At 36.9% G+C, this 20,393-nt stretch overlaps 1 protein-coding gene across 1 annotated transcript in view; it reads right to left on the minus strand.

The window, feature by feature from the left end:
• The window catches only part of Spata17 (spermatogenesis associated 17), a 138,036-nt gene that overhangs the window by 27,874 nt on the left and 89,769 nt on the right, over positions 1-20,393 (minus strand). The window contains exon 9 of the mRNA XM_070041483.1: positions 11,185-11,320. Coding sequence (XP_069897584.1) covers positions 11,185-11,320 — 136 coding nt within the window. The remainder of the gene's footprint in view (positions 1-11,184; positions 11,321-20,393) is intronic.

Genomic DNA, 20,393 nt, shown 5'->3' on the forward strand with positions numbered 1-20,393 from the left:
TTTAAGTTCTTTAGAAAAAAATGTATTGCATTTAAACAGCTTTTGGAAAACATTCAGTTAAGGTAAATGAATCATAATTTCTACAATGGAACTTATTTTTTTCCCAAGCAGAAAGCCAGTTGTGATACAGATGAGCGGAGCAGATGCTCAGGAGAGAACTGCCATGCCCAGTGCTCTTGAGCATCCAGGCACAGGGCTGTGGCAGACATGACCCGCTCATGTAAACTAAGAGAAGTCTTTCACATGTCTGCTGCTGTGAAAGTCCCTGTGACCACTTGCCTTTTTGGCCTTTTACAAGAGGTAAGGACAAAACATTAAGTATCTACTTGGGAATGTACTAGGATTAATTCCCAAGGAGACTCTTTTATATATTCTGAAATAAAGTCGGTCGGAAGATACAAAATAAGAAATGTTATCTATAAATCCAAACCTGTCTTACTTGTATCTTTTCATGTATGTGGTAGCACATGCCTGTAATTCTAGAATCAGGGGTGGGGAACAGTAAGCCAGAAGGATCACAAGGTAGTATTGCCTAGTAAAACATTGCTTTAGAAAATAAGCAAAACCAGAGGTAATATAAGTTGTATGTTTTATGTATTTAAAATTTTATATTTAAACTTTATGTTAAAATGTATGCAGCATAGAAAATATATGTGTATTAATAAAGGACAATTACTGTTATTTTTAGAAATACTTCTAATATTCATATATAACTGGAGCTAATAATGGATAGTGTTTGAGACAGAAGTGTTGCTCAAGAGGTAGAGCTGAGTGAGAGCTTAAAGCCCTGAGTTCAAGCTCCAGGACTGACAGGAATAAAGAATATGTAATAATAATAATACTCCATCTTAACAGAAACCTGTGGGGCATAAGAATAAATGGAGGGCTGGGAAGGTGGCTCAGTGGTAGACTGCTTGCCTTGCATGCCTGAGGCCCTGGGTTCGATTCCTCAGCACCACATAAGCAAAAAGAAAAAAAAGCCGGAAGTGGCGCTGTGGCTCAAGTGGTAGAGCGCTAGCCTTGAGCTGAAGAGCTGAGGGACAGTGCCCAGGCCCAGAGTTCAGGCCCCACGACTGGACCCCCCCCCCAAAAAAAAGAATAAATGGAGGAGGGCTGGGAAGTGGCTCAGTGGTACAGTGCTTGCCTCATATGCATGAGGCCCTGGGTTTGATTCCTCAGCACCACATAAACAGAAAAAGCCAGAAGTGGCACTGAAGAGCTGAGGGACAGTGCCCAGACCCAGAGTACAAGCCTCACAACTGGAAAAAAGAAAAGAAAAGAAAAGTAAAGAATAAATGAAGAACAAAAGGAGCAGTAAAATGATTATGACAGTGTATTATATATCTAAACAGATATAGGTATACATACATGTATATGTACATATAGTCACACATACATGGTTAGACCCATGAAGAGATACACACATGTGTGTAAATATTACATGTAATATATATTTCAGTGTGAGTGAAAATGTAATGAAATGACTAATTGCTGGGCATGTAAATGAGCTTTGATGTTTAAATTACTAAGATGTTTGGAAAGATAGAACAACAATCATGAATGAGTTGTGGTCTTTCGCTCAGGGCTTGTCAACAGTGGCAAGACTGACATTTGATGCAGATCATTCCCCACCGTGGGGGGAGCTGCCTGGTCCTGCTCACAAGATTGCTGTAACATCCTCAATGCGCTGAGACAACTAGAAGCACATGGTCAACAGGGCAGAAGCGGCCTTTGATGAGAGCCGCTGCTTCAACCTGCTTTTCCCCTTTCTAGGAACTTGTTTCTAAGGAAATACACATGTAGGTGAAACCTTACTTCGAAATATGAACACATTTACAATATGAATATAACAGTGACAATATGGAAGGAGAAATTTAGAAGTTTACAACAAACTCACAGGAAATTGGTTAAAGAATAGGTCCACAGCGTAGCCTAACTTTTTTCCTGATAAACCCCTTCCATCTTAAAAGGGAGGAAATATCTTCCTTCAGATATGGCTCTCTCTGTTCCCATCCACAGCCCAACTTATTCAACTGATTGTCTGCATTCAATATCTTGGAAATTTTTTCCACTCCCTCTTTATCTGATTCTTGTATGGGCTAGTCTCCATTTTGTTATTCAATCAGCTCCTGCTAAGTAATGAGTGACCTTCATTTTGCTAAGTCTATGGAGCTTATTAAGTACTCATCTCGGACTTCACGGCATCATTTGACATGGTTCATCACACCTTTCCTCGTGCTGCCTTGTCTGCCCTTGACTTCTTTGGTAAGCACCTCTTCTCAAATTTCCACACATTTTACCTTCCTCCTTCACTGTGCTCACCTTGCTCCAGATGGCTGTTCAGGATTGATAATCCTCAAAACTTCTCTCTTCTTATTCTATATTCTCACTTTAGGACACTTTGTCTACTTTCAGAGTTTCAATATTTTTTCAATTAAAGAAGTACTTAGACTGTACATCAAGACTGTAATTGTAAGCAACACACCTCCATATTCAGCTGACATGCCTAATTTGGTGAGCCAAACTCATTTCCAACTTGAAACAAGACCAAGATTGAACTCAATTTTTCTCCTCTATGTGGTCCCCAAATTCTGACCCTTTTCTTCTTGCACCAATCTCAATGACTGTACCATTCTAAATCCAGGTGCCCTCCACAGAAGTAGGACTAACCAGTTTATCCTATCATATCCAATCCATAAACATTGCAGGTGTTTCTATTCTTAATTACCATTAAATCTTATCTAGACTACTGCTTCCAAACTGTTTTTCCCTCTCTAAAAATCAGTATCCATATTGTACTCTCCTTCCTCTTATAAAAACATAAATCTTGTATTTTTGAGCTTTGCTTAGAATTTGTGTGTGTGCTGGTTTTGGGACTTGAACTCATGGTTGGGGTGCTATCCCTAAGCTTTCTAGCTCAAGGGTAGAGAGGTCTATCAACTTGAGGCACCTCTCCACATTTGCTTTATTATTGTTAAGTCTCACAGACCCTTTTACCTGGGTTGGCTCTGAACTAAGATCCTCATATCTCAGCCTCCCAAGTAGTAGGACTACAGGTGTAAGCCACCAGTGCCCAGAAGCTTAGAGAATTTTTAGTCTGCTAGAATGAAGACCAAAAATTTGAAGATAGCCGAGAGTTTACCTATATATTCTATTGCTAGCCTAACCTCCAGCCTTGTTAGCCAATATATTTGCTGTCAGACTTTCAATGTCAGCATTAATGGCCTCTTTCATTTTCCCAAAACAGAAAAAACTCATGGTCCTTGAGAACTGAAAGTTCATGTCCTCTGCAATCATGGTGTTTCAAGCACATGTCAATTTTTCCATCCAAAGAGGCGTTCTATCTCTCCTATCCACCTGCCAAACACACACAAACATACACACCACATGTGCACGTACATGTACACACACACACATACACCAAGAATTTGATAGCCAAGAATTTGATATCCATTTCTTTATAGTTCCTCATAAGTATCATTTCCTCATACAGGTCCTTCAGATTCTTCACATAAACATGATCTTACAGTTATACATGACCTTTACCTTTGGAGCATGTAGAACAGCAATTAATTTCTCTTATTCCTTACAGACTATTAGCTCAAAGGGGTCAAAAATCAAGATTATATCCTTGATGTCTAGCCTAGTTCCTGACCCTTAAGAGGTACTTAATATGTATTTATTAAATGAAGACAATTGCACTTAGTTGGCCAGAAGAAAATGGAAGTTGCCTAAATCCAAATTTACCCACACATCAGCGGCTCTCCTCAAGTGACATAATCATCTTGAGACACACAAAAATCACACAAAGGAGCTTAAAAATAAAGATAGATCATTTCAAGTAATGGGTTAATGAACTCCAGGAAATAAGAGAGTTTTCTCTTTTTTGTTTTTGTTTCTGTTTTTGTTTTCTTTTCTGTCTTGTGTATATGTCTTTGGGATTTTAAAGGGAGGCAGAGGAATGGAGGGACAAAGTGTAAACAAATGCATTAACGGTACTCACTGGACCCTATGTTGAAAATGAACCATACAATTTGTGGGTGGGGGGCTGTGAAGTTGGCTCAGTGGTAGAGTGCTTGCCTTGCATATATGAGGCCCTGGGTTCAGTTCCCCAGCACCCACATAAGCAGAAAAAGTCAGAGGTGGCCCTGTGGCTCAAGTGGTAGAGTGCTAGCCTTGAGCTGAAGAGCTCAGGGACAGTGCCCAGACCCAGAGTTCAGGCACCATGACTGAACAAAAAAAAAAAAAAATTGTGGGTGGGATTGGAGGGGAAAACCGGGAGAACGAAAGAGGTGACATTGTCCAAAAGGAAAGGCACTCTGCCTGGCTTATGTAAATGTAAGCCTCTGTTTTTAGCATTTTCAGCTAAAAATAATTTTTAGAAGAATAGGTTAAATGCATTTCTGGAAATCGACAGGTTTAAAATCTGTAGGGCAGACTTACAGGCTTTAAAAACATAGGCAGGAGTTGCTGTTGTAGCTTAAAGGCAGAATTTCTTCTCTGAAAAACTTGCAGATTTTAACTGATTTGATAAGGCCCACTAAAGGGAATCTTAAAGACTAAAGATTGTAGATGTAAACCAGATCCACAAAGTATTTTTCACCACCACTTAGATTAATATCTAGTTAATAATGGCACCATAACCTAATTAAACCGATGCAAACTACCCCTCACACTTTCTGACTCAGAAAATTCTCCTTCAAGAAGTCATTTATGCAAAGTTGTATGTGTGAAAATGCACATCTTAGTGACAGGGACCCCACCGTGCCACTTCTGGGCCTACCTAGAAGTACATACAAATGTCCCCTCGACTTCCCCAGGACAAACATCCCCGACACAGCCAGAATGATCATGCTAATAACTCTTGTGGTGAAGATTCTTCCATGGTCCTTCTTAGGACCAAAGTCAGCAACAGGTCTGTTTTCCAGTTACATTTATGGCCCCATGGGGCCCTGTAAAACTGGGAAATCTACTCTTTTACCAAGTCAAATCTAGATTGTGATGTCACAGAAACAAAGCAATGATCTCATACTGCAGGAAGAGAGCAATAGATATGAAGGCTGAAATTCTGGTGTTAGTCTAGCAACAACACAGTAAAAATCAAACTGAGGCTTTTCAACTTTAAAAATATTGAAGTTAAGCATTTTGTTACATGGAAGGGCAGACATGACATAGTCCAGGATCTTTCTCAGGTTATGAATTTAACTCTCCTTATTCAGGATGAGCAATACTGTGGAGAAGATTGGCACAAGTTGAGGATTTTTAGTCTTAAAACCTTTCAGGAGAACTTTGCATAAAGTTCATGAATCACATTGGACTTAAAAAAAAAAAACTCAGACGAAAAATTTTATAGGCAAACTATAAAACCTCTCGGTGCCAAACAAAGCTCTGTCCTCCAACACAGCACACAGCTGTGTAGCTAGGACAAGCAAGGTACCTGGGGTAATGTAAATTTTAGAGATCTCAGAAGGGAATGTTCAGCAAAGTCTCTTTAGAGCTGTTATTGTCATTAATAATCTGATGGAAGATTTCCTAATTTTAGACTTTATTGCAATTACAAATATAAAGTGTTTTAATGGCTTACTCTGCTTTATAAAAATTTGTTCCATTGCATTTCCATTTGTTCTTTATTCAAATGGAATACTTTAAAGTCAAATGCAAATTAAAACCTTAGGTTAATGATCATATATTAACATGGTCAGATATAGTCTTTGGAAAATCTGGGACTTCCCATTACCCATATTACTTTTCTTCACAAATCAGAATCTCTGTCACTGGAAATTACAAAACAAAAAGTGATCTGAAATAAAACTGATTATAAAGCAAAGATAATCATAAATGTATACATCTTTCCCATACACATTTCAACTATCATAGATTAATTATCATTTTAAGAATAAATATAGTGCAATATTTGTCATTACTCAGTTTTCTTAACTAAATAAATGTATATCTATAATATGTACACTTACAAATGTACTTCTAGTTTTGTAATTTAAAATTTACATAAATTTATACTTTTGCCAAAGCTTACTGGAAGTAGGAAGACTAATGTATAATTAGGGGAATAAACTGAAGAATTTTAGTCTGTGAATTATCCAGAGGGGAAGAGAGGAGGGGAAGGAAGGAAAAGTAGCAAAAGAGGAGAAAGGAGAGAAGAGAGAGAGAAAGCACTAAACTGAATATTTGATTATTTAAGGCCATTCTCATAAACAAAATATTTTCCCTCAATTACACCTAATTGTTTAATTGTTTATGCTTATTAATGAAATGAAACAACACAAAGTAAACAACTACAAGGGACTGTTTTTCAGCAAGTGCATAATCATCAATCAACATGAACTCAAAGATTCTTAAAATTATATGAAGCCGGCCTGTTTAAATAGAAAGGCATATTTTATCCCAATCAATTGCATAAAAGTAAAATTATCCACAACCCAGGCGTGTGTGTCTGCTGTATAGCGCAGCTGTAATGATCCACACACACCGCCTTAGCACGTCAATTATGGTAATCATAATCACGGTCGTTAAGCCGAGTGTTCATTATTATCAGGATGCTGGTGACAGCAGATTCAATCACGGGTGCATTGGGCAAGCAGGCACAGTCCCACCCAAGTTTCTGCAGAAGGCGATGTGCCACATTAAATCTAGGATGTGTTCCACGTCCCACTCCATTCCAAATGCCGTAGACAGTAAAGGTCAACTTTATGTTCTGTGCAATATGCTTAGGTTCTCTAAATTAATTCTTTGGAGTGTTGAATATTTTTTATGCTTTGTAGCTTATAAGATCCTGTTTAGGACCAAAATACATGTGAAAATAACAGACAAGGACTGCACTACTGTTATAATTCACCCATAACAGGGACAGAGGAAGAAAGGATATATCAATATGAACCATTAACATCATCTCTTCCTGGATTCGCAAACAAGGAAAACCATGGAATGGTTCCATTAAAATCAGCTGTCTAAAATGCATATAGAAACTCACTCTCATTCAGGTAAAGGCTGAAGACTATCATTTCTGATTCAGTTCATATGCACATATGTGAATGTTTTCATAACCAAAAGGATGTGTTTATTTATGTTTTATTATTTTTTTCTTGTCCTACTTTTTAAAAAACTATCCAAACAGACTGAGCAGATACTCTCTGATCAGAAGATCCCGTATTTAATTTTCCATCTACTTTGAGTACTTGAGAATGTTGAAAGGGGTGACGTTGATCAAGATATATTGCATTCTGAAACTACTTTATTAAATGGCAACTCCCTTGTACAACTAGTTAAACATAACAAGAAAAATTTAAAAAGAAAAGAATTTAGAAATGCAAATGATTTACCTCAATTTAAAAGTCTGTTCATTTACAATACAGAGTGGGAACCTAATTTGGCGTAGTTTATAAGCACATCAAAGAAATGAGGGCGATTTATATTATATCTTTATCATTTTGTTTTTATTTATTTATTTATTTATTTTGGTCCAGTCATGGGGCCTGAACTCTGGGCCTGGGCGCTGTCCCTCAGCTCTTCAGCTCAAGGCTAGCGCTCTACCACTTGAGCCACAGCGCCACTTCCTGCTTTTTCTGCTTATGTGGTGCTGAGGAATTGAACCCAGGGCCTCAGGCATGCAAGGCAAGCACTTTACCACTGACAGGAAGTTTGAAGAACAGGAGCCAAGTGCACTTACAGATGTTTCTTGTCTGAATTAAAGTACTCTTTTCAACTAAATGTATAGTACACATGGACACTCCATCTTCCCATAGAAACAGCATGATATTTCTGCCTTTTCTCTTGTCAGTCTTTTCTGCTTTCAGTACTTTCAACCTAACAACTCTGTTCTGAAGATGGCCTTTAATTTACTAATGATGAATAAGATGTGGCCACTGATTTCCAAGATCAAAAAGCAAAGTTTTATAAAAGTAGAGAAAAATAAGCTTATTTTTAGCACCCCATTGAGTATATGTCTCACACAAGTTACTTAACATCAAATCCAATATAAATAATTTAATAGCTCTAAGATTTAACAAGTAGGCATTATAACCATTAGCTCTGCATTGTGCAGATTACATTTTGCTCCAAGGAATGATGATGTGATTAATCAATGTGGTTGTTTGAGAAGATGAGGAGGAAGATAGAAAGAAACAAAGGAAAGGAGGAGAGGAAGAGGAGGAGGAAACTTACACTTCATATTTTTCTTCCCAGTTTTATGTAGGAGTAGGGAAGTCCAATTGTTTGTTGAGAATGATTAAATCTCCACCCTGCCTTTTCTTAATTTCCAGAGCACATAAGAAAGTGTGCAAAATTACGTAATGATAATTCTAAAACAAAATATAATGATTTTCATTTTAATGAGTATTCAAAAGTTTCTGGGATTTCATGCATTTGTTTTAGTTAGGTAACTGCGTATTCTTGGAATACATCTCATTAGTTTTGTGCTCAAGGTTAGTGGTGTACCTTTGAGTCACAGCTCCCTGTTTTTTAGGTTAATTGGAGACAAGAATCTCATGGACTTTCCTACCTGGGCTGATTTTGAACCTTGATCCTCAGATCTCAGCCTCCTGAGGAATGATAATTATAGGCATGAGCCTCCAGTGCCCAGCTTAGGAAACAAACATTTTGCATTAGGATATTTCTTGCTCTGAAGTAGCTTACTGCCCTAATATAAGTCATTTACATTTTAAAGAATAGGACACTGCAAAAAAAAGTTTAAAAAACTTTCTCAAATATAACATGAGAGATCATACATATCCTAAAAGATGAAATTAAATACTTGAGTATCATATTTAGTTCGTATTTGAAGCATAACAATGTTATTTTTAAAATGCCAAGCATAGTTTGGTTGTAACATTTTATAGAAAGACATTAGTAACATTTCTATCTGCCAATCAAGTCTAAAGGTTATTCATACAAAATCAAACGTTCAAATTGTTCCTAAGTATGTATCAGCCTCTTGCAGTCCAATAAAAAACAGTTTCAGTCGATGCAGTGGTTCACAGCTATGATCCCAGTACTCAGAGGCAGAGGCTGGAAGATTTCAAGTTCCAGGACAGCCTGAGATACATAGTGAGACCATGTTTCAAAAATAAATAAGCAGGAGTGGGGAGGGGGAGAAGAGATAGTAAGAGTAGGGAAGATTTTTTTCTGAACTTGCTATGGAATTGCATGAATTTGCTATGTATTTCAACATTCACCCTAATTAAGATGTATAATAGTTTTAAACTATATTCTTCAATTCCATTTGATGTCTCAACTCTATTGACTGTTTCCTGTATTGTATAGAAGCATTTGTTTGATGAAATCTTAATTGTGTAATTTTGGATTCCTTCCAAAGTTGTTTTTGGTCATAGTCAATATATATCTTTTTTGGGGGGGGGTCCAGTTGTGGGGCCTGAACTCTGGGCCTGGGCACTGTCCCTCAGCTCTTCAGCTCAAGGCTAACACTCTACCACTTGAGCCACAGCACCACTTCTGGCTTTTTTCTTTTTGCTTATGTGGTGCTGAGGAATCAAACCCAGGGCCTCAGGCATGCAAGGCAAGCGCTCTACCACTGAGCCACCTTCCCAGCCCCCAATATATATCTTATTGCCCAGGCCAATATCAAGAACTTTTTTCCATGTTTTCTTCTAGTAGTTTTAGCATTGTAGGGCTAATGTTTAAGTCTTTTATCTTTTTATTTAGGTGATTGTTGTATATGATAAAAGATAAGGCTTCTACTTCACTTTTCTGCATGCAGATGTCCAATTAATCCCAGCAGTTTTCATTCAAGAGACTGTCATATGTCATATCCTGTTGTGTGTACATCCATCATTGTTAAAGGTCAAACGAGAACAAATAGGTGGGTTTATTTCTGAAATCTCCACTCTTTCTACTGGTAATTATGTCTGTTTTTATGACAGCCTCACATAATTTTGATTACTATGACTTTGCACTCTATTTTGAAACCAGGTAATGAGATACTTCTCATATTTAGTGTTCAATATCATTTTGCTATTCATAGTCTTTTGTGGTTTCCTAAGAATGTTAGAGTTGTTTCTGTGGAAAAAATAACATGGGAATTTTGATAGGGATTATATTGAATTTGCAGATTGCTTTTAGTAGTGAGGATATATTAATTTTTATAGTCCATGGGTATAGGATATCTTTTAGTATATTTTATCCAGTTACTTTCATAAATATTTAAAGTTTTCAGCTATTTCATCTCAATTAAATTTAATAAAGTTTTATTTTTTAATGTTACTATAAACTGGAAACTGTATGAATTTCTTTTGTAAACTTTATTGTGAATAGAACTGCTACAAATTGTTCTACATAAGTTTTACATCCATGATTTTACTACACATGTTTATTATTTCTAACAATGTGCAATGGAGTTTTTAGGACTTTTATACTTAGATCATACCATCTGCAGACAATTTTATTTGTTCCTTTCCAATTTGGATATCGCTTTGTCTCTCTCTCCCTTCTTACCTTCCTTTCTTTCCCTTCCTTCCTTCCTTCCTGCCTTCTCTATCTCTTTCTCTTTCTCTTTTTCTTTCATCTCCTTGCTTTTACCCAAAATGCTGTATTAAATAGTAATTTCAAAATGGGCATCCTTGGCAGAGCCCTATGGTTTAGATGATATTTAATTGCGACTTTAGACTTTACAATGAATGTTACAATGATCCTCTTAGAACTATTGTGATGGAAAGAATGTGCTTTATATACAAGATAGAAGTTTTGTGGTCCAGAAATGTAATGTTATAGACTGAAATGTGTCTCCAATGTGACTTCAAGGAAGATAAGGTGTGTAAAAGTAACGATTAAGGGAGAAATAGATTATAAAGGTAGGGTCTTGATCTGATGAGATTAGTGCTTTTATAAGGAGAAGCATATGATCATGTCCCTTCCTCCCTCCTTTCCTTCAAAGAACAGGTCATGGGAACATTTTGAGAGATGGCAGCTGCCCCCGCCCCCCCCCCCCCCGCATCTAGATGCATACACATAAATGGGAAACAAGCAATCAATTACTAATTTACTGATTTATTGACATAAATCAGTTGTACCAATTTAAATACAACAGCTATAAATAATCTTGGAACCACAAGAGTCTTAATTACCACAAGAATATTTATATACATTTTCCAGTCAAAGTACATTTTTTGGCCCTTGAAAAGGAGCACCATTTTTCTTAATGTTTTATCCACTTACCTTATCAGATATCCATTTCTTAGGGTTCTCACTTCGAAACTGATGTTCATCTGGAGAATCAGGATGATACTTGCTTGATGAATGTATTAATGGTACATATTTTTCTTTTTTATGGTAGCAGGAAAATGGCAAAAACCTGAAAGAAGATTGACATTATATTCTTATATTATTTGTAAAAACATTTCATGTACTAAATAAGATTACAACAGGGAGAATGCTATAGAAAAAAAGAACACATGGTCTGGAATCAGAATAGCTAGATTCTATTTTAACCCCTGCCACTATTGGTTTCACTGGTTTCTGTAAATCTTCATTTCATGCTCTTCAAATGTGGGACTACTAAGCCTTTCCTAATGGAATTTTTATAAGTACAGACAATGCAAATGCTGAATCTATGAATTAAACTGGCCAGATTATTCAAAATTCATCATGCAAGTAAAAATATTCCTAATTTTAGAATGGCATATGCCTCCTACTCTTGAAAAATGGTCACGACAAAAAGTTCTCATCAAAATCATTTTGATTCAAATCTTAAATTGTCCCTAAATGGAGGCATTTTGGGGAGAGTTCATAAATCATAGAATTTTGGGGTCAATATGATCTGCTTTTACATCTTAGCATGATCTTTTTAGCCCTTTCCCTTGACTTCTATGAATCTTTGCTTCTAAGCAGAGTTATTAATGGGAATGCAAATTGTAGTATATACAAAGCATTTAACATGGGCCCTGAAAAGAACAAGGGACAATAAATAATGAATGGTGTTAGAAGTAGAAACAAAAAGAGAAGTTATTTTTGTTGCATCAGTCATCACCATCATGATGATGCTTAATTTGAGGCATTTTTTAAAGTAACACAAAAGGCCAATTCTCAAAATCCATAACAACTTCCAACAAAACACATATCATTGTGATAGGCTTTATAGTAACCCAGCAATTTGTTGAAGTCCCTCACTAGGACACATTGGAATAAGAACAAAAGCATTAAAATGTTAGAAACCACAAGAAAAAGAGGACAGAAGATGACAAAAACCAGGTGAAATTAGCAACACATTCTTATCATGTGAGAAGAAGATTTATATCAGGTAGAAGGAGGTGGCTGATGCCCAAGAGAAATAAGGCAATTTGTTCTGTAGACCGCTGGAAAAGCTAGTGATATAGGCTACTGTTACCGTACAGGGTGAGAGTGAGGAATACAACTGAACACTGATTAGAAGTCTAGTTAAGGGGTAACCCTTAACGCTCAGGTCTCCATCCCCATCCACGTGGTCAAGTAGAGCCTTGGTGAAGCCAAGGTAAGGACCACATGGAGTAATTACATAAGTATGTAATTTTATTTCTTGGTACCACTGAGTGAACTAGCAGGGAAATAAGCCCAAGGCTCAACATTTAGGGATTTTTTTTTTTTTGGTCCGGTCATGGGGCCTGAACTCTGGGCCTGGGCGCTGTCCCTCAGCTCTTCAGCTCAAGGCTAGTGCTCTACCGCTTGAGCCACAGCGCCACTTCCGGCTTATTTTTTTCTTTTTGCTTATGTGGTGCTGAGGAATCGAACCCAGGGCCTCAGGCATGCAAGGCAAGCACTCTACCACTGAGCCACCTTCCCAGACCCCAGGGATATTTTTATTAAAAGGCTTTTTTCATAGCACAGTGAAATCTATCATTCAAAAGAGCCACAATCACATCATGTTTGAGAGTATAAAGATTTAAATTGATCTTGTGTGATATGCACTTAAAAAAGCTTATTGCTGGGGCTGGGAAGGTGGCTCAGTGGTAGAGTGCTTGACTTGCATGCCTGAGGCCCTGGGTTCAATTCTTTAGCACCACATAAGCAGACAAAAGCCAGAAGTGGTGCTGCAGCTCAAGTGATAGAGCACTAGCCTTGAGCTGAAGAGCTGAGGGACAGCACCCAGGCCTAGAGTTCAGGCCCCACGACTGACACAAAAACAATCAACAGCAACAACAACAACAAAAAAGAAACCACATTACTCATTGAAAAACAACATGAAAGAAAGTTACAAATGTAAACATAAAAGAGAACCCATTCAGGCACCGTCACAGGTATTGTGGTAGTAGCTCTCACTTGAAATTCTAGCTACTCAGGAAGCTGTGACCTGAAGATCATGGTTCAAAACCATTTCAGGAAGACTAATCCAAGAAATTCTTATATCCAATTAACCAGCAAACACTTGGAAGTAAGAGGTCTGGTTCAAGTGGTAGAGTACCAGCCTTGAGCAAAAAAGCTAAGCAAGAGCATAAGGTCCTGGGTTCAAACTCCAGTACTGGCACACAGCAGAAAACTATATATTTTGAAATTCAGACTTTGAAAAAATATACTTGAAGTACAACAAATACCTATGTAACTATCACCATTACCATATGCCTATATTTTCCACATCTCATTCCATTAAGATAAGGAAATATTTTAGAATCCAAATTTGTTTTGCATTACATATATTTGCTTAAAAACAATAAATAGGAAAAATAGCTTTGTTTAATCAATTTATATACCACTGCAATTTACTTTTAGCCTTTATTAATAAACTCAATATTATTAGTAAATACTTTCTAAAAGTACTTCAAATAAAGCAGAACATACAGCTTTGAAGTTACGAAGCTATAGGAGCTTCTGTTACTTCTGCTCTCAGGCAAGAATTTTTCTTAGAAGATAGACAATAAGACAGGCTTATTGTCTCTCCATGCTAATCTGCACATGGACAGACACTGGGCATTGAAGGAATTTCTGTGGTCCATTGTCCAGAAAATACAAAGGAGTTGTATTAGCTTCAGCATTTAAAGTTTTTATTTTTTAATCACTTCTAAATAATTTTTGAGAGTATGGTTTTTGTGTGTCTACACAAAATTTCCTTTCTCAAGAGACTACTGATGAGAAGGGTGAAAGACTAGGTAGTAATTCTAAGTATTAAGTCTATGAATTAATCCTACTTTCATTTAGACGTAATTTTTCATGAAAGTATCATGAAGCAGTTTCAAGTATGCATAAACATGATTAGATATATGATACGCTAAAACATTTAGATATCTTCTAAATAATCTTTAATAACATTCATTTGCAAAAATGAAAATTTAGTCCTTAAGTAGAATTTGATCAATAAAGTATAGTTAAGAAAACTGTAAAAACTACAAATTACTTTAGCTTATATTCAAAATTCTGGAGAATTATCAATTAATTTTAAAATAACATCTTTTATAAGATTATATATTATAAAATAATATAATAATATAATGTATATATGAGAGCACTTTAAAATTAACATGTTAAAGAAAAATATAGATTGGTTAAAGAAAAATATAGATTGGTTAATTATTTTTATACTCTTTCCAAAGATCTAGCAAAATTTCCTAAAAACAATGTGAAAATATAGTGGTATACACAAACAAGTCTGTGCAATGACAAGAGACTTGGTAGCAGTCCCAGGAAACAAAACTTAAAAATAACCAATTAGCTACAGAACACACAGAATCATATTATGGACACTGAATATTTACATACAACAAAATTTTTCCAAATAAATCATATACCTTTGTTTCTCCCATGATTCTCTTTCATTTCCTCTGTTTCATATAGTTCTCCTACTGCCATTTATAATTCTAGGTTTTCCATCAGCCCATTTATTTTACTGACAGATGATTCACGTTTTCAAGTCATGAAGCTCTAGCTGGCAACCTATTGATTCACACCTAAATTCTTCAACCTCCTGTCGTCCTTCTCAGAAGTCACTTCATCTGTTCAGTCTTCTACACTCTATACTGCCTAAGTAACAATGCCATTCTTCTTTTGGCTTTTTCTGCCCATCCTACCACTTTGTGTTGGTGTAGGTATTTCATCCTGAAATGCTGATTCAAGCTAGGCTCAGCTTCCTAAACCAGCTCAATAGCTAGCTCTTCTAGGCTGATCAGTCTACCCACTCCTGCCAACACTGGTGTTTCTGTTGTCTAAATTTTTATTTATTCATGAGACACCTAGTGAACTGCCTTTATGAATTAAGAATTAAACACTTTGAAAGGCAGAGCTATCATGATGGAAGATGCATGGTAGAAGGAATTCACCACGTTAGGAACACAGGATGAGGATGAACACTACACACAAGTACAATGTGGTAGTTGTTGTGATGGATATATATGAATATATATATGTGTGTATGTGATACATATATCCATATATATCCATATATGAATATGGATATATGACATACACACACACACATACACACACATATATATACACACACACACATATATATCACAGGAGAGGCCATCAATGCCCAAAGGAAGACTTCTGTTCCTTATGGTGGGGGTGGGGATAGAAAAGTATTTCCACAGACTTTGCATGGTAGAGCTGAGTATGGTAGTACAAGAGTAGTAGGAAAGGGGTACGGGATCAAGATGGGAACATTCCACCCATTGTTGACAATCAGGAACTTTATTTTTACTTTAATAGGTAACAGGATGTGAGTTAAGGCTCAATAACCTACTCAACTCTCATTCATCTCTCATCCCTAGGAGGCTCACTGCCTCCATCAATAGGACCTCAGCCCTCTCCTCTCAGTGTATTCCCCTCTCCTCTGACATGCACAATTCCTCCTGATTCTCCTTCTTGCTTTTGTAGTTTCTGTGTGACTCATCATTTTCTGCCAATAGCTTAATTAACCAGAACTGTGCATCAGAATCACCTGGGCAAATTTTCCAACAATATATGCCCACTGAGCCATACTATCTGTGATTGAGACTCTGGAATTCGTATGTATATAATTTCAAACCTCAAGGTGATATAGTTAAGTGACCCTGACTAAGAACTACTGCCCTAAACATTAAAGCAATTCCCGAAAGCCTGCATTTAATCTCTCTCGAATTTCTCCTTCTTCCACAAAGGTTATATAGTGATGGGTTGTAAATCTCTATCTTCATATACAAAAACCTCTCACCCAAGAGCAGTGTTTTCAAATGATCACTGGGAATATGTATCTAGATACAAAATGGAAACCTCAAAAAAGACCTGCTCTCAAATTAAAGTTATAGCCAAAACTTCTCTTAGGAAACCTGCAATCCTTCTTGCATTTTTTTTTAAGTCTGGTAGAAACATGGCAATCTAGCCAATCACCTAGTCAAGTCAAGTCAAGACATTCTCGGACCCTCCTGCCTTAGCTCTCCTCAACCAGGAAATCCTTGTTCCCAGCCCTACTTTTACATAGAAAAAGTGTGTTGACAAACTCTAGTTTGATAATATGACCAAAATAGATCCTTTCTCAAAATGTGAATTGAAAAAAAGAGCATTATTAGCTGGAGGTTCTAGAGTGGAAGATTAAGTTGTACCAGGCCTTAGGTAGTAAGTGCAAAACAAAGATTTATAGAAAAGAAAACAATTGTTACTTCGGAGTCAGCAGAAGAAGAAAACCATGCCCTGTAGCTCCCAAGATAGTTCTCTTACCATAGTTTTTCTTCATTTAAAAAAAAAAATCTCTGTAGTAGTCCTTGGTGTGTTCTGAGTGGATCACTGTTTTCTGTAACTAAAAAAGCTCTGAGTGATCTTAAATGCATTTGTATACCCGAACACCTAATCCACACCAATTCAGGTTTTTCCCTCAGTGCTGCTTAAAATTGTGTGTGAATGGGATATGATATGTCTTTCCCCTGGACTCATGTGTTGAAGGCTTCAGTGCCAGCTGAAGGCACCATTTCAAGAGTTGTTGGAGAAGTATGTTACTAGAGATGTGTCTTTGGTGCTACACCCCACACTCCCAGCCTTCTTTCTCTGTTTCTTGTCCTCTATGAGATGAACATCTTTACTCTACCATAGCTGTTCTCTGTGATTATCTATCTTACTGCAGCTCGGAGACAAAGGAGCCAGCAAAGCATAGGTCAAGGCCTTTGAAAGTATGAACTTTCTTCCCTTTTCCTAAGCTGTTCCTCTTAGGTATTTGTAACAAAAATGAAATCCTGATTGGTACAGGGTTTAATCGATTCCAACCACGAAGCAGTATGCCAACCTATCTCTTCCTTCCATTACCAATGTCCCATTCTACTTGTTCGTTCTGTTTACACCTGAACTATATGGCAACAGTCCTCTAAGTCTCTGTTCCCAGTGATTCTCACCTCAAAACTTGGTGATAGCAATAACTAAGGAGCCTGATTTAACTGTAATAAATTCACATGCATGAGGTATCATAGCCGTGACCTAAACCCTACAAGACACCTATGAACAAACCGAAGCTCTCTTAGGCTGGGCACATTCAGCTCAAGGATGCTCTGTCCCTGCCACCTTCTCTCTGCCTCTGTCCTTGCTCTGCCTGGTAAACTTTTATTCGTCCTTCACAAGTCTCTTCTGATTTTCTATATACCTTTGAATGCTAAGTAGAAACATATTAAGTATACACACACACACACACAGACACACACACACACACACACACACACACACACACAGGCTATGAAATAACAAAATCTGGAATGTAAAATGCCATACTCATATAAGGATGTGTATGAGTATGATGTACTGAATGTTTGTCACAAAAGTAATTTCATACACTTCATAAACCAACTAAACATCAGTTGATTTACTTCCTTGGTATACATTAAGCATTGTATTAGGAAGAGTACTTAGCATATGACAAAATGTAAGAAAAAAGACTAAAACTATATATGCAATACGCTCAGGTATAACACTAAACATACTTCACATGATCAAATTACAAAGACAGTACAAATCTTAAACTTACTAAGATTTAGATTTCTTCTAAATCTCAGTACTCAGCGGTCTTTTGTGTAAAAGATATTTTTTCCTCAAAAGAAACAGTAGTGAGAAAGAGAGCAGAGTTCTTACTGTGTAACCAAAGTAATAAAGGGCTTTAAAAAATGGACAAATTTTAGAGTTCATTAATTATATACAGCCTTGTTATCTATCTCCCCAGTGTTATGAAGTACCAGAACTTCATTAGAAAAATTAAGATGGAAAAGGAAAGAAGCACTTTGTAAATTTTCACTGGAAATGAGCTGGGAGAGGTGGAGGCATACGGGATCAAAGGAGGGTAATCACACTTAACTGCCCTGGAGCACGCGCATGGATAATACGATTTGTGCAGTAACTACTGCTCCTATTACTGCCTGTCTGGAGTATTCAGTGTTAATGGGGTTACTAATTTACTATTTTAACTTAAAAAGGCTCTGCTGATTAATAAATGTTGCACACTGTGCTAATAATTAAAGTCAATGGAAGAGTTACAAATAAAAGTTGATGTGTCAATAAAACAATATCTGCAAGTATATGGTAATCCCTATTTATTATATTACGATAACCACTCAGAACATATGCAAATTGTAAAAGGCTCAAGTGTGAAAAATCACACAAGTCAAGAAAGTTTTGAGATGTGTTAAATTCCTTTTACACTACTCTTTAGAGATAAATATAAGGAGGGTTTTGTCCCTGTACACCACATTTTTCAAATGTCCTTTTTTGTTTCTGGTGTTATTAGTTATTAGTTATTTCAGGGCCTTATGTTTGCTAGATTGGTGTGTTACCACTTGAATCACACTCCCAGCTCAGTTTTGTTTTGAGTTATTTTCCAGATAGAGTCTCACTTTTGCCAAAGGCCAGTCCAGGATCACACATTTCATATTTTTGCTCCATTGTAGCTGGAATTACAAACATGTGACACTAGTATGAGACACACCAGCCTGCTATATTCCTTTAGTAGCTGCTTTAATGATCAGATTGACTGTTTTTGTATCGGAATAGTTTATTTAGGTAACACTGATTTACTTTCACAATCATTCCAAAACAAAGAGTAGTGAATCTGGCAATTTAGATATGCCAGAGAGAAGCTGTAAAGTATTTCCTTTAAATGGAAATGTGGGTATTCTTAGCTTACCAAGGAAAGAACATGGTATGCACAGGCTTTGGTACTATCTGTGCTTTCACTCAGCCTCTGGAGGTCTTGGAATGGAGTAAAAGATATATAGTCTTTTGTTATGTTTATGCAAAAGAATATAAATGTATGTATAATTGTAAATACAAACAAAAGTAATCACATGGATGGTAATTTCTTCTGGATAATATATCTGGATACCACTGTATGAAATATAAAGTTGTTACAAATTTGTGCTGTAGTTTCAATTTTTTTAAAAAAATACTGAGAATTTCTTTTTTCATTCTTACAATGGATTGGAGAAGACTGAGTAAAGAAAGGGAACAGGAATTTTCTTTCAGAAATGGAAAGAATATGGATGTAAAGAAGGAAAATGACTTAGGTCTATGGATCACCAACAAGATCCTTCTAGAATGTAGAAAAGATTCACTAGAGGAATAGAGCTAGCTTCAATCTGGAAGGGTATGTATATCTTGCAAAAAAAGAATTAAAATTTATCCTGAAGATGACAAAAAGTCATTGAAAATCAGTTTTGTCGAATAATAGCATGATTATCTCATTAGTAAGACTGGGTAGATAAGATAGAAGGCATTTATGGTAATTAAAGTAAGAAATTGCAAGTGCCTATGGAGTAGAAAGATGAGAAGTTGAATTTGAAAGATACTTGAAAGGCAGAATAAACAGGACTTGGTGACTGGCAGGTATGGATGATGCCTGAGAAGAAGAAGGGAGCTCACAAGTCTCTACTCTGGGCAGATGGCTGGCACTGCGAATCACATTCAGGTCATGAATGAGCAGGCCAGCTTCCTATGTGCCCAAGGTTTGGACATGGGGTAGAGAAGTAAATGAGGGTGGCAGTTGAAAATACAACTACTTTAGCAGGTCAGAATGAATGCATTTGAAATTCATGATCTTCCAGACTTCCAATGGGAATCACTTGTGTGGAGGTAGTAGCTGGGGTGGCTCACATAAACACAGCCACTGACAGACAGAAGAAAGCACAAAACAAGAGAAAAAGGCTGAGTCTGCCATTAGTTTAGCGGCACCTCGTTTCCTTTCCTCTCTCCACAATTAAGTTTCCTCATGGATTTCACTGCACCCACCACATTTTTTTCTCCAACACATTTGTCTCATAACTAACACACCCACACTCTTCATTTTTAGAAGTAATTTTTAATTCATTTTAAAGTAATTTTCTAGGGCTTACAAGATAATCTCTTGGGGCTGGGGAGGTGGCTCAGTGGTAGAGCGCTTGCCTTGCATGCCTGAAGCCCTGGGTTCGATTCCTCAGCACCACATAAGCAAAAAGAAAAAAAGCCAGAAGTGGCGCTGT

The sequence above is a fragment of the Dipodomys merriami genome, unplaced genomic scaffold, assembly GCF_024711535.1.
Source record: "Dipodomys merriami isolate MVZ:Mamm:240054 unplaced genomic scaffold, mDipMer1.0.p SCAF_31, whole genome shotgun sequence".
NCBI classification, from domain to species: domain Eukaryota; kingdom Metazoa; phylum Chordata; class Mammalia; order Rodentia; family Heteromyidae; genus Dipodomys; species Dipodomys merriami.